Source organism: Mesoplodon mirus (genome assembly GCF_964341445.2).
Source record: "Mesoplodon mirus genome assembly, chromosome: 5".
NCBI lineage: Eukaryota > Metazoa > Chordata > Mammalia > Artiodactyla > Ziphiidae > Mesoplodon > Mesoplodon mirus.
Genome location: NC_138980.1, coordinates 34,609,949 through 34,632,592, shown reverse-complemented (window position 1 = coordinate 34,632,592; position 22,644 = coordinate 34,609,949). Strand labels below are relative to the sequence as shown.

General features: G+C 59.2%; 2 protein-coding genes across 6 annotated transcripts in view; one reads left to right on the top strand and one right to left on the bottom strand.

The window, feature by feature from the left end:
- The window catches only part of NFIC (nuclear factor I C), a 70,928-nt gene extending 53,307 nt beyond the window's left edge, over positions 1–17,621 (top strand). For 2 of the 5 annotated variants that reach the window (XM_082621071.1, XM_082621070.1), the window contains exons 7-11: positions 1,822–1,947; positions 3,986–4,170; positions 4,754–4,901; positions 6,900–6,985; positions 11,198–17,621. In XM_082621071.1, coding sequence (XP_082477197.1) covers positions 1,822–1,947; positions 3,986–4,170; positions 4,754–4,901; positions 6,900–6,985; positions 11,198–11,215 — 563 coding nt within the window. In that variant the 3' untranslated portion in view covers positions 11,216–17,621. The remainder of the gene's footprint in view (positions 1–1,821; positions 1,948–3,985; positions 4,171–4,753; positions 4,902–6,899; positions 6,986–11,197) is intronic. The other 3 variants (XM_082621074.1, XM_082621072.1, XM_082621073.1) reach the window with 3 other exon arrangements.
- A 2,117-nt stretch (positions 17,622–19,738) lies between these two features.
- LOC309804329 (small integral membrane protein 24-like) lies at positions 19,739–22,339 on the bottom strand. Its single transcript, XM_082621687.1, has 3 exons — positions 22,187–22,339; positions 21,984–22,095; positions 19,739–20,812 (listed from the first exon to the last, which is right to left on the bottom strand). Exons 1-3 carry the CDS (start codon positions 22,263–22,265, stop codon positions 20,713–20,715), a joined length of 291 nt encoding a protein of 96 aa, XP_082477813.1. The 5' UTR covers positions 22,266–22,339; the 3' UTR covers positions 19,739–20,712.
- Between the last annotated feature and the right edge of the window lie 305 nt (positions 22,340–22,644).

The following is a 22,644-nucleotide window of genomic DNA, read 5'->3' as shown; positions in this document are numbered from 1 at the left end:
AGATCTGGCTCACCCCTGGCCGTGCCATTGCAGAGGATGAAAGCACTCCACGTGGAAATGCCACAGTAGGGGTGGGGGGAATGCAGCAGCATCCCAGGTGGGACAGCCCTGGGGACCCACGCAGATGCCCACTCACAGAACCATCAACCCGAGACTCCAGAAACAGTGGTGGCGGGCCTCGGAGGAGGGTGGGGGTCCTAACTGGGGCGGCTCTGCCCCAGGGGACACTGAGCCGTGTCTGGGGACATCTGTGGTTGTCATGACTGGGGGTGCTCCTGGCGTCAAGTGGGTGGAGCCAGGGAGGCTGCACCACACCCCATGGCGCCGAGGATGACCCACAGAGAATGACCCCGGCCTTGATGTGTGCAACCTGAGAGGCCACCTTTTGTGGGGTGGCAGGCAATGTGTCCCTAGAGACTGTCATACTGGGTGAAGTAAGTCAGAGAAAGACAAGTATCACATGATATCGCTTATGTGTGGCATCTAAAAAAAAATGGTACAAACGAACTTATTTACAAAACAGAAGTAGAGTCACAGATGTAGGAAAGACTCTTATGGTTGCCAGGGGGCAAGGGAGGGAGAGGGATAAATTGGGAGATAGGGATTGACATATACACACTACTCTGTATAAAATACCTGGCTAATAGGGACCTGCCGTGTAGCACAGATAACTCTACTTAGTACTCTGTGGTGACCTATGTGGGAAAGGAATCTAAAAAAGAGGGGATATATGTATGTGTATAACTGATTCACTTTGCTGTGCACCTGAAGCCAACACAGCATTGTAAATCAACTAGACTCCAATAAAAACTATTTAAAAAAAAAACAACAACCCTCACCATGTGTGAATCCACTCTGGGCCTCAGTGGGTGTGTTTCACTGTAAAATGGATTTTAAAACAATTCCTAAACATGTCTATGTCCAGATCCCCACGTCCCCCAGAGCCCAATTCCAGAAAAGGGGCCACAGGCCAAGGACTCTGCCTTTTTTCAGACACGTCGTCATCCTTTGCTATCACTAGACAAAGCCTCTGCAGAGGGGGGTGGGAGTAGGGGGTGGGATGCAGAGAGGCAGGCGGGGGGCATTCATGGTTCTTCAGGGCGGACGTGTGCCCCGCATCTCTGGGGTCTGTCTTCCATGTCATGACAAGGCTCCTCCTGAGCCGGCGTCCATTCTGTGCCACGGCCTCCACGGAGTCTGTATGTGCCCATTTTACACCTTTTATTCATTGAGGCTGAGCTGGAGACCGTCTGGGTTCCCCAGGGCCACCAGGGGAGGTAGTGAGACCCCCATCTGCAGAGGAATGGCAGCAAGTAATTCCAGTGCGTGGGTGTGTGCCAGGCCCTGATTTACGGCTTTACATGTTGTATCGCATTTAATACTCACGATGACCCTACAGGGAAGGTTCTGTCCCCCGGGTAAGGATCGGTGGGGGGGCACAAGCACAGAGCCACTTGGGCTTTGGGGCTTTGGACCAATCCTCTGCCCACCCTGCCGCCTTCTCCAGGGCTCTGGTGTCCCTGGGGGTTGGGGGGCAGCCCTGAGCCGACTTATGTCTGGAAGGAGAGAAGGTGGGGGCCGGACTCTGTTGTCCAGGGGCCCGTGTGGCGTCACACTCCTCCTCCCGTGGGCCGTGTGACCCTGGGCAGCCCCCTTCCCAGCTCTCAGCCTTGGTTTACCCCTCCTTACAATGGGCTCCCAGCCCCTTGTCCATGGGTTGCTGGGAGAAGTGGGGGGCAGGGGCTCTGCAGGGAGGTGCAGGGGTCCTGGGAGTGGAACAACCCTGCCTGCCGGCCCTTGACCCTCTGGCCCTCCCTGCAGGCATCTCATCCCCGGTGAAGAAAACAGAGATGGACAAGTCCCCTTTCAACAGTCCGTCTCCCCAGGACTCGCCCCGCCTCTCCAGCTTCACCCAGCACCACCGGCCCGTCATCGCCGTGCACAGTGGTAAGCACCGTGGGCCCTGGGCGGGGAGGGGCGGCTGAGCCCTCTAATCAGGCCCCTTATGGCCAGGGAAGTCCCACCGGCCGTCTGACCACGAGTCCTATTGCTGTAGCCTCCCACCCGGGCAGGAAAGCCTGCAGGTGCCATGGTAGAGAGCACCTGGGCCTGACTCTTTTGGGGCCTCAGTTTCCCCTTCTGTACATGGAGGTGCAGCCAGGGACTCACCCCTCAACCTGCTCCCCATGTGTCATGCTCAAGCGACCCACACTGACAGACCCCTGGGCGGCATGGCCGCAATAGGAGGCAGACACCCAGAAGGACACACACAGGCCACACAGGGGTACGGGAGCTCTCAGCCACACAGACAGGAAGCACCACGCTCACAGTGTGGGGTGTGAGCTGAGCCCATCCCCCGTCCACTGGGGTCATAAACATCCCCCTCCCAGGGCTGTCCGTAGGACCGAATGAATTAAATCAGAATGAGTTAAATAAGAGCTTGAATGCCACCTGTTGCCCCTTGGTTGTGATAATGATGATTTAGTTCCATACAAGGGCAAATACACATACAGGGCAGAGGCAAACATCAAAATAGCACAGCAGGGGCTTCCCTGGTGGCGCAGTGGTTGAGAGTCTGCCTGCCGATGCAGGGGACACGGGTTCGTGCCCCGGTCCGGGAAGATCCCACATGCCGCGGAGCGGCTGGGCCCGTGAGCCATGGCCGCTGAGCCTGTGCGTCCGGAGCCTGTGTTCTGCAGCGGGAGAGGCCACAACAGTGAGAGGCCCGTGTACCGCAAAAAAAAAAAAAAAAAAAAAATAGCACAACAGTTTAGACTAGGAGCCAGCCAAGCAGGGCCCCCAATTGCCACCGTTCTTGTAAATAAAGTTTTATTGGCGGACGGCCACACCCATCTGTTTACATGTCATCTATGGTGGCTTTCAGGCAACAAGGGCGGAGTTGAGTAGCTGCATCAGAGACCCTGTGGCCTGGAAAGCCAAAAGTATTTACTGTCTGGACAGGGGCTAGAGAGAGAGGAAGGGGGAGTGACCACTAGTGGACACAGGGCTTCTTTTGGAGGCAGTGAAGTGGTTCTGGAATTGCGAAGTGAATATACTAAAAGTCACTGACTTGTTTAGAAAAAGAAAAAAAAAAACAAATACCACACTGGAATATTACTCAGCCATGAAAGGGGGTGAAGCATGGACACTCGCTACAACATGGATGGACCTTGAGACCATGATGCTCAGTGAGAGAAGCCGGACACAGAAGGACACACAGTGTGTGATTCCATTGATGGGAAATCCACAGACAGAGAGTGGCTTCCTGGTTGTCAGGCTGGGGGAGGGGATGGGGGTGGTGCTAATGGGGACAGGGTTTCCTTTCAGGGGGATGAGAATGTTCTAAAAGGGATTGTAGTGATGGTCATACAGCTCCGTGAATGTGCTAAAAAAACACAGTGAATTGTATGCTTTAGAAGCATGGATTTTATAGTGTGCAAATAATATCTCAATTAAAAAAAAATGTTGACCCACCAGCCATTTATGGAAAGAGCTAGCCGAGCCCCAGGTCAGGGTGTGGCCAGTCAGGCTGGGCTCGAACCCCGGGTCTGCCACCTGCTTGCTCTGTGGCTGGGGCAGAGGACATACGCTCTGAGAGCCACCGTCATCCTCTGTCTTAAAAAAAGACGTGATGGGAATTCCCTGGTGGTACAGTGGTTAGGACTTAGCAGTTTCACTGCCGAGGACCCAGGTTCAATCCCTGGTTGGGAAACTAAGATCCTGCAAGCGAAAAATAAATTAATTTAAAAAAATAAAAATGCTCAAAGGGGTGACACCAGAACTCTGTAGGTTCACAGTAGTTTCATCGAATCTGGGCGTGTAAATGACAGCAGGGCCTGGTCGTGGCAGATGCCGCTGGGTCTCCACATATTCGTATTAAAGGTGCTGCAGCGTGGGCGTGACACAAACCCACAAACACAGTCACTCGGAGCCAGGGCGGCCTGGCGGGAGCCCCTGGTGACCACGGCCCCCCTCCTCTCCACAGGGATCGCCCGGAGCCCTCACCCGTCCTCGGCCCTGCACTTCCCCACCACGTCCATCCTGCCCCAGACGGCCTCCACCTACTTCCCGCACACGGCCATCCGCTACCCACCTCACCTCAACCCCCAGGACCCGCTCAAAGATCTTGTGTCGCTGGCCTGCGATCCAGCCAGTCAGCAACCTGGACCGGTGAGTGTGGGGGGCACGACCTCCCTGGGGCCCTGGCGCGAGTGTCAGGCAACCCTTCCTCTGCCAGGGCAGCTTCTATTTTACAAACGGCAGGGTCCACAGCTCCTGGAGCCAGACCGGGTGGGAATTCAGGCTTTTTCAGATGTCTGAGCAGACGGTATTCTAGGAAGCCCCCAAATCAAACACAGTTACGGCTGAGCTCAGGCCGCCTTTGGCCAGACTTCCACCAAAGCTTTTGGTGTTCGGAGCCTTTCAGATCTGGGAACCGCGGGCGAGGTGGTGGATGAATGAATGCGTACTCGCGGCAAATGCGGGGAGATGCGTCTAGGCCGCCCATGAGGTCCAGCGATGTTGTTTAGGAGGCGTGGAAGAAAAGCAAGTGGGTACACAGTAGCCTGAGGAGGCAGGGAAGGCATGGCGATCCCAGGGTGCTGGAGGCCTGCGGGGTCAGGCGAGCACCGGGCACCCACCAAACTCGTCCTGGCCGTGCCCACCAGGCCGGTCCACAGCCCCGGGGTGGACGGCAGCCCGAGGCGGAGGGGGCGCCCGCCGCCTTAACCACCTGTCTCTCTGTTCCCCCCAGTTAAATGGAAGTGGCCAGCTCAAAATGTCCAGTCACTGCCTTTCTGCTCAGATGCTGGCACCCCCGCCCCCCGGGCTGCCGCGGCTGGCGCTCCCCCCCGCCACCAAACCCACCTCCGAGGGAGGAAGCTCGTCGCCGACCTCGCCCTGTAAGCACCCGGGAAGGCGTCCCCGAGGGGCCCCTCCCCTCCCCGGCCCTGCCTCTGGGGTCGGGGTCTCAGGCCCAGCCCGGTGGGTACCGGCGAGTTTGGTGGGTCCCCAGACGGAGGCCTGGGGCCCACGTGGTCAGGTCCACACAGGGCCAAGGCAGCCTGAGGGGATGGCCAGGGGCAAGTCTGGGGTCCGCCCCCGTTGGCCGAGTGGCCTGGGGCCCCCGTGTCTCCCCTCTGGGCCTCTAAACCCTCTTCCGTGCAACAAGCAGCTGGCAGTAGGTGAAGATCTCAAACTGGAGGTGGGAGGGCCCGACCCGGCCCCCAGAAGCCTTTTGTCTGAGGAAAATGAGAATCTGTTGTGGTGATGGTGGTTTTAAAATTATGACATCTCACATAGAAATTCCAGAGTTCTGGATTTTCTGGGGAAACTGGCCCCAGTGGGCCCTGTTCCTGCTGGTAACCTGGGCTGGGCCACATCTTTAGACAGGACACACCCCGCCTGCCCACCTGACCCCAGGAGGCCCTGGGTTGGCTGCCTCGCCTTCTGCAACTTTCTGCTCTCTGGCTGTGGGTCCAGGTGGTAGCCTGGTGGGAGGCCCTGGCTTGGTCTCCTAACCTTCTAGAACTTTCCACTCTCTGGATGTGGCTCCAGATTACGGCTCGCCAGCCCCCAGGGCACCTCCCCCCCCCGCCACCCCCCACCCCAGTCCAGGGCTGCTCCAGGCTGGGAAGAGGTTCCTAGAATCCCCATCCTGGGGTCTATCTACCCCATCAGTGGTAGATGGCATCAGAGGCCGCTCCCAGCCTCTCCCTAAATCCCCTTTCTCTTTGGGTGTCTCTCTCCCTTGCTCCCCAGATGAGATTCCTCACCCCACCCAAGCAGGAGGGGCCAGCCCTTCCATCTGGGCCCCATCGGCCCCCCTCCCCGCATGCAGCACCCCAGTATTTCTTCCCCAGCATCCACTGCCTGCCGAGACCCGGGGCAGCCTCACGTGCAGACAGGCTTTCTCCAAACACCATGATGGAGCGCAGGGCACTGGGTTGCAATCCTGCTCCTGCATCTCGCTCCCTGTGTAACCTTAGGCAAACGTCCTCCCCTCTCTGAGCCTCAGTTTTCTCAGCCGCAAAATGGGAGAGTCACCAGAGGGTGGTGGCGAGTGAGTCAGTGCAATAGATCAGGGAGAACTTTTAGCGGGAGGCCGGGTGCAGAGGACAGAGTTGGCATGCAGCGCTGGTCTTCACCTACTCTCCCTGCTTTCTCATCTGTGAAATGGGCATAATGTTCACGTCTGCCGCGTTGAGGCTGCCGAGGGTTAAAATGGGATGGTGCCCAGTGCCTGGCTTACAGTGACGCTTAATAGACGAGAGAGAAACATGGATTTCTTCTCCTTCCCCTGCACCGGCTTCTGAACTGCAGGTTCTGCCTGCTTCCCACCCCCCCTCCCCCAAATCCCCCAAGCCTCACCACCTCCCACTTATCTGCGCTCTGGTGGAGACCACATGGGGACCCTCCCGCCACCCCCGTCCCCTCCCCAGCCTGGGTTGCGAATCATTCACTCACCGGCAAAACATAGTGCGATTAAAATATAATCACATATATATGTGCACACACGCAGCCTTCCCCATGCCCTCTCCAGGAGGGAAATTAATAAATAAAACGCCCTCAATAATTCATGGCACCCCACGCAGCGGGATGCAGGCCACAGGAGCAGGATGGACCAGGCAGTGGAACACTCTGAATAATTCACAGGCGGCTTCTGGATTATGAAACTTTCATCCTGCGCCTTCCCTCTCAGCAGACCCCGCGTGACCCCGGGGGCCCGAGACCGTGGGCTTTTCGGGGTGCCTGGACCATCGGGGGAGGGCGGCAAGCTCGGAGGCACCGGGTGCTGGGTGTGAAGGCCTGGCTGTGTGACCCTGGGCAGCGGCCACCCTCTCTGGTGCTCCCGCGCCGCCCCCGCGCTAATGGGCTTTCGGTCTCTCTCCTCCCCGCAGCCTACTCTACGCCCGGCACGTCCCCTGCAAACCGTTCCTTTGTGGGATTAGGACCAAGGGATCCAACGGGCATTTATCAGGCACAGGTAGGGGCCAAGAGGCCGGCTGGTGGGGGGGTGGGAGGGGCAGGGCAGAGGGGCCGGCCTGGGCGCGCAGGGAGAGGCCGGCCTGCTGGGTCCCGTGCCGCTCCCGCCAGCCGCACCCCTGGCATGGTGGCCAGCCTCCCAGCCCCTTCCAGGGCCTCGAGCCCATGCCCGGGGACGTGGTATGGCCCCAAATCCTGCCAGGGGACACTCCTGGCAGAGCTGCTGTGGGGCTGGGATTTTCACCGCCCTGGCCCCATTTGTACCTATGGGAAGACTGAGGCTCGCAGAGGCAAGGGGATTTGCCCAGGATCACACAGCGCGTCAGCCCAGGCTTTCAACCCCCCAGCCTTCATCCCTTCCCACGCCGGCCGGAGGGAGGGACCACCGGAGAGGGAGGGTAGGGGGTGCCAGAGGACCCCAGGACACCAGGGGCAGGTAGGAAACTGAGGCAGCCCATGGCGGGGGGTGGGGCCTCCTGGTAGGACATGCAAGCCCCCACCCCTGGCTCCAGCCTGCGAAGTGGGAGTGGGGCGGCAGAGGCGGGGTTAGGATCACTGCAGCTGAGTGTGCACCAGGGTGAGGGGCATGAGGCTGGCTGAGGATGAGACAAGGAGGCTCAGAGAGGAGGAGTGAGTTGCGTGAGGCTGCACAGCAGTGCAGGGCAGAGCTTTGATGGGTCTGGAACTGAGACTCATGGCTCCCAGCTTCTCTCGGGGTGGGAGGTGGCCTCAGCCCCTGCCCACGTGTCCCCGACACCCGCCTTTGGGCCGGGGTCCACATCTGTGTTGCGTGCAAGCCAGGAGTGTGTTGGCAGGGGGTGTTCAAGGGTGGTGGCTGGACCCCAGAGCCGTGCTCCCTGGTGCGTGTTGGGGAGGGGGTCACGGGATATAAAACAGCCAGAGGGCAGCACCAGCTGCTGCAGGCCCACTGAGGCCCAGATGCACAGAGAAACCTCTTCAGGGCTCCCCAGCATCTCCAAATTCCCAGAGCCATAGAGTATGGGGATTTGTGGGGTCCCCAGGGGTCAGGTTCGGATCCTCAAGCCACTTTGGGGGGGTCCCCTGCAGTGGAGTTCATGGGGAGGCGTGGGGAGGCGGTGGAGTAGTAGCCACATCCCCGGAGATGAGGATGAGACCAGAATCAGCCACGCTGACCAGGCCCAAGGAACCTCCCGCCACAGCCTGGACCCCTGGCGACCGTCTGAGGCTGGCCAGGTTGCTGCTGGCAGCTCAGGGGGACAGAGTGGGTGGGCAGGACCTGGCTATCCCCCTCCCTCCCTGCCCAGACTTTAGCTGGGGGTGCTGGGGTCAGGGCACCAGGGCTAACCAGGGGGAGCTCTGAACCTGTCTCTTCTTCTGGCCTTGGGCACCTCCTGGGAGTCTTTGAAGGGTCTGGAGCATTAGGGGACCAATTTTATCCAGAAAGGGCGCTGAAAGGCCAAGACCACCCCACACACCCTCGCCCACCCAAAATATAAGTGTCCTGCTTTACAGAGCCCCAGCCAGGATCCAGACAGAGGGGTCACTTGGTCAGGGTCACCCACCGAGCTGGGGTGGCCCCAGGATTCCCCGCCTTGGGTTTTGGGTTCTGTCCCGGCCTAGACACCCCTGCCCCCCGGTGCTCAGGAAGCCAGGCGTTTCCTCTCCCACCCCCACCTGACAGCCCTCCCCGCTGGAGGCTGGGAGTGTCCTAATTGCTGCAGAAAGCAAAGCTAATAAAAATGACAGGGAGGGGGCCCTGGCCCCTTAACCCTTCCCCAGCCTCCCCCCCACCCCATTGTCAACCCCTGCATGGGGGGACGGGGGACCACCCGGAGCCAATGGCCTGCAAGGGGAGGGAAACCAAGGTGCCAGGGAGGGGGGCATCTTTGGTCACCACCCCCCTTGGCCAGCAGGCCCTGCTGGGGACCCAGAGAGAGTGGGTCTGGGGCTGTGGAGGAACCTGGGAGTCGGGGGGTGCATCCAGGGCCCCGCCTGGGTGGGGAGGGGTAAGAGCCTGGTGTCAGGTAGAGTAGGGTGTCCAGGCAGGGGGATCAGCACTGCCAAGGGCTGGAAATGATGGGGAAACAGCCTGAATGTGGAAGACCTCAAATGTGGGCTTTGGCCCCGGGGCCAAAGGGAGCCACTGAAGGGATGAGTGGGAGGGAGGAGCGCAGCCAGGGCTGGGAGTTGGAAAGAACTTTGTGGGGCTGGTAGGGGAGGGTGGCACAGAAGGTGACAGACGGATGAGAGACCCCAAGACTTATGGGAAAGGCGAGGCCCCCCCATCTGGGTCTGGTGGAGGACCCCGCCAGCACCATGCAGGCTGGACCACGGGTCCCTGGACTAAGGGCGCCCAAGTCCCCCAGTGGGTTCAGGCTCCCCCCCCCGGCAGACCCCAGAAGGAGGGAAGGTGGGGAGGAAGGGGCCGTGAGACCCGCTCCCCACTCTTGGAGCCCCTTTGCAAAGGGCTCAGGGCCCAGAGGCCTCTCCTTTCTGGCCCAGTCAGCACTTCCTCCGCCTTCATTATTCCTGGCTGGTTGGCTTACCTCTGCCCCCACCCCCGGCCCCCGCCCCCCAGCCTGCAGCAGCTTCTCTCCCCGCACCACCTGCCCTTCCATCTCCTGCCCTCCCCACAGTCAGTGCCTTGCCCCCTGATCAATATCCTCTCCCCCCAATCAGCACCCCTCCTCCAATCGATGTCGGTTGATCTCTCCCTGATCGATTGCCCACCTTCTTCATCCCCTCCACCCCCGTCTCTCACCATCAGCCTCCCCAGTCCTGAGCCATCCATCACTTTGGCCCCCAGAGTGGGGCTCTTGTGGGCTCTGACACCCCCACCCCCTCCGCTGTGTGAAGGGGTCCACGCGGCCGAGCATTTTACACCAGAAGCTCTTTGCCCATCACGCCCATTCAGCAGATGAGCAAACCGAGGGCCAGAGGAATTTAAGCCACATGCCCAAAGCCACACTGGTGGCTCCAGCCAGGCCAGGGGGATGCCAGAAGAGCCCAGAACTCACTATTGGCACCGCGTGGCCTCTGTCTCCCCCTCAGCCGATGGGGGACAATGTTGGGTTGAGGGTGCCCCCCCCGCCCCCACTATGGGCAGAGAGCCTAGGAGGGGAGGAGGCAGGGAGGAAGGGCCTAGGGGAGGCCAGCCACCACCAGGGAGGGTCACGCCCAGAATCTGTCTGGTTGCCAACGGAAACCAGACATGAGGTAATGGCCAAGATGAACTTGAACTTGGCTGGAGGTGGGGGGCTGGGAGCCATGGCGCCAGTTCGATGGGATGGCCCAGCGGCTGCAGGGTGGCCTGGTTGGAGGGGGTGCGATTGATTTACAGCAGGGGGCAGGGGAGCAGCGCTGCTGTGACCCCAGCGGGGTGGGGATGGGGGTTACCTACCCCCAGGCCCGCCCCACACAGGCGAATTGGATGCATTTCCAGGGGAAGGGTCTGTACAGCGGCTTCCCTGTGGAGACCCAGGCCAGAGCTGTCCATGCAGACCTGGCCACCTGACCTGGAGCCTCAGTCTCCCCCTCTGGAAAGTGGGAGTCATGACCCCCTCAAAGGCCAGGCTAAGGGGTCAGCCCCAGGCAGGGGGACAGGTGAGGACTGAGGCCTCTCAGGCCTGAGTTCGAATTCTGGCTTCTCCCCTCCCATGCTGGTGGACTTGGGCAAGTTACTTTACCTCTCTGAGCCCCGGTTTTCTTCACTGCAAAACGGGGTTGGGGGGCAGTAGTCCCTCTTTCATGGGGGTTCTGGGGGAACCGTTAAATGGGAAAATGTCACCCTCTGCGGACAAGGTGGGCAGATCCCCTCCCCTATTTTATACTCAGGGCAATGAGGTGCAGTTGCCGGATTTAGCAAACAAAAGCACAGAATGCTTGGGTAGATTTCAATTCCAGATAAAGGATTAAAAAAATTTTTTAGCATAAGTATATCCCAAAAGTTGCATGAGATGGACTTATATTAACAGATTTATCCATAGTTTATCTAGAATTCAGATTTCACTGTACATCCTGAGGTTTATCTAGCAGCTCTGCTTAGGGGCAAAGTCACTTGCCCAGGGTCACCCAGCAGGTGATGCCAGGTCTGGGATAGAGGAGACAGAGGTCCCAGGTCCCAGGGCTACGTAGGGGGGCCTCAGTGGGTATGGGCAGTGGCTGGCGGAGCCTGACCCCCATCTCTCTCCTCTCTCCTTCTCTTTCTCTGTGTCCCCCTTGGGCCGCCCAGTCCTGGTATCTGGGATAAGAAAGATTTCTTCCCACGCCCTGCTCCTTCGTCCCGGGAATCGCGGGGAGCCACACAGCCGGCCCCCGGCCCACGTTTTCGGTGGCAAGCTAGAGCAAGCAAGAACACCCCGCTGACTCCCAGCCCGGCCGAAAGACAAAACACACAGACACATAACACACAGGAGGAAAAGAAAAAAGAAAAAAAAAAGGAGAAAAAAAAAAAAGACAAACGGGAAAAAAAACAAAAACAAAAGAAAACCACACATAAAAATAAACCCACCCAACCAAGAAGATAAAAGGTAAAGATGGCAACGCTTCGGACTCTCGGGATGCTGCGGCCGGATGGACCGGACCAGAGGGCCAGGCCCCACCGCCCCTGGGAGCGGGCGCTCGGGGCGTCCTAAGTTATTCATCTCCTCTTGCTGCTGCTCTGGGAGGGCTGGCTGCCCCCACCTCCGCCCTGGACCAGGTGAGCGCAGCCTGGTGCCCATGCCCAGCCGACGGGGCAGGACACCCAGCGAGGCCGCCTCTCCCGCGCGCCCCCATCGCCACTGCCACCGGGACAGTGTTTGCCAAGTGGGGAGGCAGCCCCCGGGGGGCCGGCGAGGACCCCGGTGGCAGGCAACAGAGGCCACCGCAGAGGCTGGGGTGGGCAGGGGTGCGACGGGGGCAGAAGAGGGTTGCGGGGAGACCCCGGGCGTCGCCGGGGGACAAGGACGCATGGCCAATACTCTCTCAGGAGTGCCCCGCGGTTGTGGACGTCTCCGCCCCCCCCCCAGGGCGCGCCGGGGACTTGGTCTTTGGTGAAGCCCCGCGCGCAGGCCCGGTTTGGGAGACATCTCTATGCAAATGACCCCCAGCCCGCCCCGCCCCAGGCATAGGAGGCCACCCTAGCGCACCCCAGCCCCCGGGGGAGGGCCCCGCGTTGCACACACTGTAAGAAATGCACTTTCCGAGGAGGGGGCTGGGGGCGGTGGAGCGGAGGGGCCCGGGGCTGCTCTGGACTCTCCATCCACCCAAGCCCTGAATGGGGAGGACCCCACCACCCCGCTTAGCCCATGGAGGTGTGGGAGGTGAGAGCGAGTGGTTTAAGTGCCTGATTCCCACCGCCCGCCCCCCCTCCCCTTGGTCCAGCTGGGAAGCGAGTGGCTGTGGGCATCCTCCAGCCTCCCCCCCACAACCCGGCCCCTCCAGTTGCTGACCCCTCATTGCTATGCCCCCCCCCTCAGAGCTAGAGCGATGGGACCCCACCCAGTGGGCCCAAGGGGCAGAGCTGGGCATCCCCCCAGCGTCCTGCCGTGCTGGGGCACGGGGGTGGGGTCTGGGGAGGGCGCTGCGCCCCCCGCCAGCGCCTACTCTGCCAGTGCCTTACATCCTGGAGCGACACCCCCTCCCTGGTGCCTCCCGGCCCAAAGGGGGACCACGGTTTGCACTTTCATCCCCCCACCCCCCGCCGAACACAGCCGGGAGGTGCATCGCAGCTGGGCCGCCCGAAGGAGAGAAGGCCAGGCCGGGTGCAGTCCACGTGTGCCTGGACAGGGCAGGGGGCTCTGGCTGGGGGCAGGGAGGGTCAGCGCCTCGGGGCTCCCTGCAGCCTTGTAGGGGGCCTCCCATCTGCTAAACATTTTCCGTTGAGCCGCTCCAAAAAACACTAAACCTGGGGCCACCGGGTGCCCCCTCACCCCAGCTGCCCAGCCCCATCCATGCCTCCACCCCGGGATGGCCATCTTGGGTGGGGAGCCTGGGAGGGGGTGTTAGGTGTTCTAGGGTAACCAGGCCCAAACACAAGGACCCCTCCCGGCCCACCCGTCTGAGCCCCAACTGGCCTCCTCCATGCCTGGCGCTGGGGAATCCTGACCTCCATCCCCGGGCCCAGGCCAAAGCCATGGCCCTGGGCAGGCCTCTGCTTCACCTGCTCCCAGCCTGGCCCTCCCCTCCCTCTCCCGGTGAAACCCCGGTGCCCCGGGCCCGGCCAGCACCCCCCCACAACCTCCCCAGACACCAGACTTTCCTCCTCCCAAACCAGCCCAAGGGGCTTGGCGAACCCACTCGATCATAAAGAGAAACGACCCCTCCCCCTCAGACCCTTCCCCACCAGCCCCACTCCCGCTGTCCGGAGGGGTTCAAGAACCCTTGGTCTGTCCCTCTGTCCCCAGGGCCCCTCCACCAGGTGGCTGTTGGGGACCAAAGCATGGGCCGCTCTCCAGGAGAGCAGGGGGTTGTGTAGTTGGGGTATCCGGAAGCTTCTCAGCCGGGAACCTTAGGGTGTGGGTAGGTGGGGGAGGGGAGGGGGCACCTGGCAGCCCCCAGCTACCTAACTTTGCATGGTGCTTAGTCGAGGATTCCTGTGACCTGGCTCCTGACGTCAGCTCGCGGCGGCTGAAACTGCATGGCGAATGATACTGGCTCTATCTCCCTGTCCCAGCCCTCCCCCAGCCCTCCCCCGCCCTCCTCTTTAAAAGAAAAAAAAAAGATACAAAAAAAAAAACCTTAAAAAAAATTCCATGTTTCCTAATTTGCACGAAATTTTCTACCACATGATGTGCCTTGCCTTCCAAAAATAAGTATTACCTTTAAACAATATCAGCGCACACAGATAGCTGCATGCACTGCTCGTGTAGTTAAAAAAAAAAAAAAAGACAAAGCAATGACATGAAATAAAAAGTAAAAATTGAAAAGGGATGTATTTCTATTTGTAAAAAAAAAATTAAGAATTAAAAAAAATCACATTGCTAAAAAAAAAAAATCACATGCTTAAAAATCACATTGCTGAAAAAAAAAGCAATCCACGGAACAATCGCCCCACGGTTTGCCCTACCCCCAGCCCACCCTTGGCCGCGTCTCCATGTCTCCTGCTGCATTGGGGGTGCCCCCTGGTGCTCTGCGACCCCCCCCAGCCCCACCCTCGGTCTCCAGAGGGGTTGTTTCTGAATCCCCTGCCCACAGAGGCTGGCGGACAGACCTCAGGGGTGTCCCCTGACACCGGGCAAGGGCTTCTCCCCTCACTGGGCCACAGGCCAGCCCCCCAGACGCCACGCATGCACCCGCGACCCATGCGGTCCGCCCGTGGGGCGGCCGCCCTACCCACAGCCAGACTCCCCCGGTCCCACCTCTCCCTCAGGCTGGCGTCCCCCTGGCTCAGGGTCAAATCGCTGTCCCGCCCCCAGCCCCTTCTCCCCCTGTGCAGCCCCCTGCCTTCTTGCCAAAGGACCCAGCCCACCCCACCCCTGGAGATTGGCCTTGGGTGGCAGGAAGGACCCTCCTGCTCTCCCACCCAGTTCTACTACGTCTTCCAGCTGTAACTGTGGAGGGGGGTCTGGTGTGAAACAAAAAGACAAAAACCGAACCCAATATATGCAATATTTGTCTGTCTGTACCTGTAGGTCTAGTTCAGCCATCAGAGGCCCGGCCGGGGGGCCAGGGGGCAGGGGCAGCCAGGGGCACAGCGTCCCAGGCCCTGGCAGGGGTGGGCAGCGGGCTGGCCGTGCTGTTGTCTTCTCCTCGGTTTTATTTTCTCGTATTTTCCTTCCTTCCTTCCTCTCTCTTTCTGTTTTTCCCCAATTTCCTTTGCCTTTCACTCAACCAAAGCTGAGACAGTAGCAGTTGGCGGGGTGTCCAGGCAAGAGGACCAAAGGGCCGGGTCCTCCATCCCTGCCACCTCTGGCTGGCCGTCCCCAAGCCTCTCAGACATCTCCTCTGTGGATCCACCAGGCAGACGGTCCCCATTCATTCCCCAGCCACCACCTCAGACTTTAGAGTTGTCTCCAGAGCTGGTTGGGGCCTTGCAGACAGGCCCGGGCTTTCATCCACCATACGCTCATGTCATGTTTTCTTTTGAAAAGTCACCTCAGCAAGCCCCAGGGGCCAGACCGAGAGCCCAGACCACGGCCTCAGCTGGGCCTTGACACTGCCCTTGAGAACTGCCCTTTGGCCTGAGAGCCCAAGGCCATGCTTGTCAGTTTCCGTGGGGGCTGATTTCTGGTTTTCATCCCCGGCCCGCCCCAGGGAAGTGGGAGCAGCCAGTGGCACAGGGAGTGGGTGGCCCGTCCCTGCAGGACCCCTCCCCCAAGGGCTTCACCGGGACCACCTTGTCCCTCACGCCCGCACTCCACAGCACCCGGGGCCCCAGAGCTCCACCCTTCCTCGCCCCCAGCTGTGCGTCAGGATAAGGCAGAAACACTAGGAACCGGCCAGCTCACCTGCCTTTGCAGTTTGGGTCGATGCCCGGGGAGGAGGGCGGGCAGGGGGTTGGGTGCTGTTGGTTTTTTTTTGAACATAGATGAAACTGACATCTCAAACCTGCGGCGCAGGTTTGGCCCATTGTCCATCCCATACGGAGTCCCCCAGCCTGACCTTGGGGTCCAGCCCTTGCTGTGGAAAAGACTAAGGAGACCTCCCCAATATATGCAAATTGCCCCCATCCCTCTCTTTGGATGAGGGAGGGCACCGGACCCCAACCTGGGTGGAGAGGGTGGTGTGGAGAGGTCAAGCTGAATTGGCCCTATCTGACTGGGGCGGGGGTCCAGGGTGCCCCGTGCCCAGGTCTGGAACCCCGGTTCTGGCCAAGTTCTGAGCCCAGATTCCCACCCTGAGCTAGACAATCAGACCGGAAAGGAACCCCAGAGGAGACATGGGGCGGGGTGGGGGGCTGCTGCAGCTCCCTAAGCAGCAGTTTCAGCCTCAGCACCCCCCTCCCTGCTCCGGAACTTTCTCTGTGTCCTCGGAGACAGCAGTGATCAAGAGCTAGCAGATTTGGCTGGACAGCGGCCAGTGAGGCAGGATCCCGGGGCCCAGAGCAACCGTCCAGCCCCCTGGAAGAGACAGCACACAGGACACCCACACACCCCCCTCCTCTGGCTTCTCTGACGGTACTTTGACCTCCAGCGTAGGGCTATACTATACATTATATATATATATGTGTGTATAATTTTGGAATTTTTTTCTCATAATACAGATTATACAGTGGCTACTTTTTATTTTGGCCTGGATTCTCTCTCTGAGACCCTGATTTTTACTTTTTTGTGGGGCGGGGGGGAGGGAGGGTGATGGGCGAGAGGTTCCAGAGACCCATCTTCAAATCCAGCATCCCCTGCATCCTCCCATCTTTCCCTGTTTCTGCCGCTTTGGACACTTCCTGAGGGTCTCATCTCCACACTGACACCACCTCTCCGCCATCCATGTATCCCTAAGCATTTCAGAGTGCGTGGGGTCCGAGCTGGCCCCAGAGGCCCACACTCCCCCCCAGCCCCTTCCCCGGGCAAGGCAGGGAGACAGACCCAGAGCGATCCCAGCAGGACTTGTTGCCAGCGATACCAAAACAGACTTTTCCCAAGCAGTGCCTCACATGTCTGCTGGTGTGGCTTTGGGGTTCTCCTCCCCCAGTCCCTGGGGGTCCCCTAGGCCTCAGAAAAGAGGAGGTGGGATCCAACAGGAATAAAGGCTCCAGGAGAGGAAGGAAGTCCCACACCCCCCAAGCTCCCACCCTCCCTACCGCCCTGCCTTCACGCCACCTGGCTAGAAGGGGACCCACTGGAAAAGGGACAGGAGCTACCTCAGCCCCGCCTCTAGTGGTGAGTCCCCAAAGCCCATTCCCAAAAATGCATTGACATCCCATCCTCCCAATCTTGGGCCCCAGCCAGGCCCCCTGAAACCAAAGCCCCTTCACACCAGGGGTCCTGGCCCCTACCCGCAACTTGTCACCCTCCCACCCCCCAGGACCGCACGTGGGGGTGGGACAAGCCGTGTCTGATGGACAGAACACGTGTCGTTGGGGGAGGGACGACAGAGAGAGGGGAGAGGGACCCATTTTCCTCTCTGAATTTTCTTTCCTTCTTTCTCTCTTTTTTTCTAAAATTTTTGGTGGTGTTGCTGTTAATTTCCTTTTCCCTCTGAGATGTTTTTTGAGGTTTTTTTCCCCCCGTTTTGTATTTTACCGATATTACCAGGATAGTTTACTCTGCTTCTCGCTTGCTGCTGCGCACACCGGATACAACACACGCGCGCACGCACACACACACACACGCACACACCCCATGCTCATGAACCCATGTTGGGAGAAGGTTCGGGCCAGGCTCACTGCCCTCCTCCTCCTCCTCCCCAAGGTGGGGACAGAACGGGGGACAAGGGGACATCTGAGCAGACCCAGGCCCAGCCTTCTCCTTGCCCGGCTCCCCTGCCCTGCGCCCTCACATCATACTCTGATCATAACCTTGTATATTACTCAGTCATTTTGGTTTCCGCCGACGCGCCTACCTAAGTACCATTTACAGAAAGTGACTCTGGCTGTTATTATTTTGTTTGTTTCCCTATGCAAAAAAAAAAAAAAAAAGAAAAAATGAAAAAGGGGGGTTCCATAAAAGATTCAATAAAAGGCAAAAAAAAAAGAAAAAATGTATAAAAATTAAACAAGCTATGCTTCGACTCTTTCTAGCTGTCTTGGGTCCTCCTTTCTGTGTTCCATTCGGGCTCTTCTGTGTTCTGTACCAAAGTGAAGGGAAGAGGCTGGAGGGCAGGCGGCCTCAGGAAACCAGTTCCGGGATTCTCCCAGAGTCCTTGATCAACAAATTCCACGGGCATCTATGGAGCACCTGCTCTGTGCCAAGCACAGGGAACTCCACCTCCTACCTGGCTTCAAGGACAGAGCCTGGCACACAGTTGGTGCTCCAAAAATGCACAGAATGTCTTCCCTCTTTTTTGTTTCTTTTCCACCTAGCAAACTCCCATTCATTCAACAAAGATTTCCTGAGTACCTGCTGGGTACCAAGTACTGGGGACACAGTGGAGAACAAAAAAACACCCCAAATGATCTGCCTTCATGGCACTTACAGTTCCAAGTTGGGAAAATGAACAATAAACAATAAAAATAAGTAAATGTCGGAGGACGTAAGTGCCAAGGAAACAAATGAAGCAGAATAAGGGATAGGAGAGTCGGCCTCACATGAGGAAGTAACGTTTAAACAGATTTGAATAGGGGGAGAGAAACAGCCCCCTGAAAATCTGGCAGAAGAGTTTCCCAGGCAAAGGGCACAGCCCATGCAAAGGCCCTGGGGCAGCACCATGCCTGGTGTGTTGGAGGAACAGCAAGGAGGCCCGTGTGTCTGGAGCAGAGTGAACGAGGTGGAGAGAGGGAGGAGGTCAGGGCAGGGAGGGGACGGGGCAGGTCATCCAGGGCCTTGTGGGCCACGGGGAAACTTGGGCTTTTACCCCAGGAGGGAGGTGGGAGCCCCGGGGGGCAGTGAGCAGAGGTAGGACAGGACAACTTGGTGCCAATACCCTCTCCTCCAGAAAGCCCTCTCTACCTGCCTGGGCAGAGCCCCTGCTAGCCCTCCTAGCACCCCAGCACCCCCGTCTCTTCCACACCACCCCTGACCACTCAGAGCTGGCAGTATCCATGTCCAGCTCCTACCCCGAAGCCACAGGGGCTCCTCAAAGGCTGGGGTCAGGGAAGCATCATGGATGTGAGGGGCAGTCACTTCTCCTTGGAGGCTGGGGTCTGAAACCTTGTCCCCCATCCTGGCCCCCATTCCAAGTCCCCCAGGGACCCCCAAGACGTGCAGTCAAAGCTTTCCACTGCACAGGCTCCTTCCATCCTACCCACAAGCCTCCCCGGGAAGGACGTTTATATCCCCTTTCACTGGCGGGGAAACTGAGGCACGAAGCGAAGGCAAGACGCACCGAGAGGGACCCAGGTGCGGTGCGCCGACGCTGACGCGCAGGTGCGCAGCCCCACGCTGCTGCCCAGTAACAGGCACAGAAGACACAATCGTTGGGGGGCAGGGGTGGAGTCCGAGACCCCCTCCAAGATGGACACGTACCCTTCCCATGCCCCACCCCCAAGAGGGGTGGGCTCTTCTGCGCTCAGCTGCGAGGTTCTGGCGCCCCCCTGTGGGAGGACCTAGGACCTGGACCCAGAAAGCGGATCCCGGATGGAGGGGTCAGCTGACCCGCATCCCCACAGTCCGGCTCTCCTGGCGGAGGGGTGGAAGGGGAGTTCTAGCAGGAGCTTCTTTGCGGGGTGGGGATCTCATCTTGGGTGAGGGGCTCAGTCCGGGGGTGGGCGTTCAGCTGGGATGGAGGGTTCAGCCAGGGGCTGGAGATTCATCCTGGGGCCGCGTCTCAGCCGGGCTGGGGGTTCAATCTGTACTTTTATCTCAAGGAAAGCCTCAGTGTTTTTCATCCATTGGCCCCTGGGGTGAAGCAGTTTTTGGCTTTGAGGGGCTGTCCCAGCCCTGGCTCCCCACTAAACGCCATAAAAGGGGCAGGCTTGCGACAACCAAAAGAACGCCCCTCCAAACGCCCCTCGACGCCCCCTAGTGGGGAAGTCCCGCCCCCTGAGGAAGGGGAGGAGCCCCGATAGCCCCTCCCTTCTCCCTTCCCGACCCCCTCAACACTGCCACCCACCCGGAAGCCCCGGACCTCGCACAGAGGAGACTGGAGGGCGGAAAACTGCCCTCCCAGAGCTGCCGTCGGAAAACACCCTCTGACCTTCAGGATCCCCCGAGTCTGTGGTGGGAGGCCCATTTGCCCCGCTCCATCTTCACCATTTCAGCATAACAAAAAGCCGACATTTATTAGACGCTTTTGGGCTGCTGGGTTCTGCGCTCAGGATTTCTGTAGACCGTATTTCATTCAAACCTCATGACGACTTGTGAAGAATCTATTATCCTCCCCTTTTACAGGACAGGACACTTAGGCACAGAGAGGTTAAGTTACTTGCCTCGGGGCTACACAGCAAAGAAGTGGGGACTCCAACTCCTTCCCCTTCTCCATGGCGCCTCCCCACAAGGAGTGCAGGACTGGAAGAAGGGGTGGTGCTGCTGCTCCCCCCCCACTACTCGCACTCCTGCACCCTCACCCCAGGCCCTGGGAGTCCCAGCCTCCAGGACTGTGCCCCGAAATCAGCACAAGGTAGGAGGAGCCCTCATCTCTCAGGAAACGGCCTTGCTCTGAGCCAGCTCAAAGTTCACGTTCAAGAGTAGCAAGCCGAGGCCAGGAGGGGGGCTGGGAAACAAGTGACTCCTATGGATTCGTCGAAGCAGGCCTGGAAAACTCTTGGAAGAGCTTGCACGTGGGCAAGAGGAGGACCTGGCTTCTCCGATGATATCCAAAGGGCAATAGAAATCGGAGGTGGGAGAAGAAATCAAAAGGGCCAAAAGCTGCCAGCGATGCAGACTGGGTAGAGATACGAGATAGCAGGGGGTCTCGGGGAGGTGGGTTGTTCCTTGTACCAGGGGTGTCCTCCAAGCTCAAGAAGAATCATCAGATGGAGACCAAGCTTGGGAACGGGTACAGGGCCACCAGGTGACACGCAGAGAGCCCTCCAAGAGGGACTTGGGGCAGGTCCTGGGTCCTCTGCACTCAAGGGCCACTTTACCCTGAATCCCAGATGGAGTCATCTCACTGGCCCCAAGGCCGGGTCCTTGCTGATAGGGTATGGAGAAGGCACTGGGGCATCTTTGGGTGGCTGCCTGGAGGAGATGAGTGGGAAACCTTCACGGGGAGGAGCTTGCCATTGCTTCATGGTTCGGAGGCCCCTCTCTCCTCCATTTCCAACCCCCAGTCGCCCTCTCCCTCCTTCTCCTCATTTCTCACAGTCTCCTCTTCCTCCTCTTTATTGCTGTGGAGACAAGAAGGGCCCAGGTAACCCAAGTTAATAAGGACAGACAGTGTTCCGGGCTTCTTACAATGCTCACAGAACCTCTGAGTCCTGCAGGCACCCTTGTTGTTCCCATGGTAAGGAAGGGGACGACGAGGCTCAGGCAGCTTAGGACACCCGCCCCGTTTGAACACGAAGGAAGTGCTTGAGCCCATAGGTGAGCTGCATGAGCCAAAACCAATAAGGGGTTTCAAAACCGTGGGTGAGTGGACAGGCAGAGAGATGGGGGATGGACCGACGGATGGGTGGATGGGTGGTGGGAAGGTGGGTGGTTGGATGGGTGGACAGATGGAGGATTGGATGCTGGAGGGAGGGAAGGAGAGAGAAACAGAGGGAGACAGGGAGGGAGGGCTGATGCATGGATGGATGATGGACGGCTGGAGGGAGGAAGGGAAGGACAGTTGGATGGATAAATGGATGGGTTTCGCGTGGGGGGTGATAAAGGCTTTACAGACCCCCTCCCCCAAAAAAGACTTTACAGACCCCCTCCCCCCAAAAAAGACTTTACAGACCCCTTCTCCCCAAAAAAGATTTTACAGACCCCAACTGAAACACATATTAGGGATGGGCTTCTCTGTGAGGAAGCCACCCTCATTTTGCAGGTCGGCAGTCAGGAGAGAAGAGAGTGAGGTTATGTGAGGCCCCCATGGATTCTGAATCAAAGAATTACCCCCTGGGGCTTCCCTGGTGGCACAGTGGTTGAGAATCTGCCTGCCAATGCAGTGGACACGGGTTCGAGCCCTGGTCCGGGAAGATCCCACATGCCGCGGAGCAACTAAGCCCGTGAGCCACAGCTACTGAGCCTGCGCATCTGGAGCCTGTGCTCCGCAACAAGAGAGGCCGCGATAGTGAGAGGCCCGCGCCCGCTCGCTGCAACTAGAGAAAGCCCTGGCACAGAAACGAAGACCCAACACAGCCAAAAATAAATAAATAAATTTATAAAAAAAAGAAAAAAAAGAATTACCCCCTGGTCCTGCCCGGCTTCCTTGGAGGATGTTCGGAGAGGGGAGGGGCTAAGAGGGGGCCCGACACGGGGAGGGGCTTAGGGGGCGGGACTCATAGAGGGGAGGGGCTTACAGAGGAGAGATTTAGAGATTTCGAGAGGGAGGGGCTCAGAAAGATGAGGACCCACCTGTCCCCGGGCTCGCTGCACCAGATGGCATAGACCAAGGTGAGGACAAAGATGAGGAACAGGGAGGCCAGCGCAGCCCCTAGCCCCACCAGCCACGGCTTCCGCTGGGCCACTGCGGGTGGGAGCAAGGCGAGGTCAGCAGCCTGGCCGCCAGCTTGGGACTTTCTTCCCCACCGCACTCCCACTCCCTCCCAGGGCCTTACAGGGTTGGGCCTGAACCAGCCTCGGGACCAGAGCTGCGAGAAGGGAGAATTGGCCAGGGGTCGTCCAGAATCTATCCATCCTTCTCCGTCTGTCCTCGCCCCTGTCCAGCAGGTTGCCGCCCCAGCCAGAGGGGGAAGTGGCCTGCGCAGGGCACCCCAGGGCAGGATGTGGCCGGTGCCGCAGGAAGTCGGGGGTGGGGCCCCCTCACTGGGTTCCGGGCACCATGGGGAGGGGCTCAGGGTCCCAAGCGTCCGTCCCAGCCCCCATCTCCCTGAGGCCTATCCTGACCCGGTCACTCCCCACGGCCAGGGACATGGGAGGGGAGGCTCAGGAAAGATGGGGAACTCATTTCCTGAGCGCCTGCTATGTGCCAGGTCTTGCAGTGGCTCTTGAGCTCCGGCACCTCCTTCAAGCCTCACACTCTGACGGTCAGAACTCTTGTCCTCACGTTGCAGAA

What these genes read in the sequence shown, in the direction of transcription:
- LOC309804329 (XM_082621687.1), bottom strand. Translation starts at nt 22,265, where the DNA reads ATGGATAGATTCTGGACGACCCCTGGCCAATTCTCCCTTCTCGCAGCT. An exon ending in GCTGGTTCAGGCCCAACCCT is followed by an intron (nt 22,096 to 22,186) that starts GTAAGGCCCTGG and finishes TCCCACCCGCAG; the next exon opens with TGGCCCAGCGGAAGCCGTGG. An exon ending in TGCAGCGAGCCCGGGGACAG is followed by an intron (nt 20,813 to 21,983) that starts GTGGGTCCTCAT and finishes TTGTCTCCACAG; the next exon opens with CAATAAAGAGGAGGAAGAGG.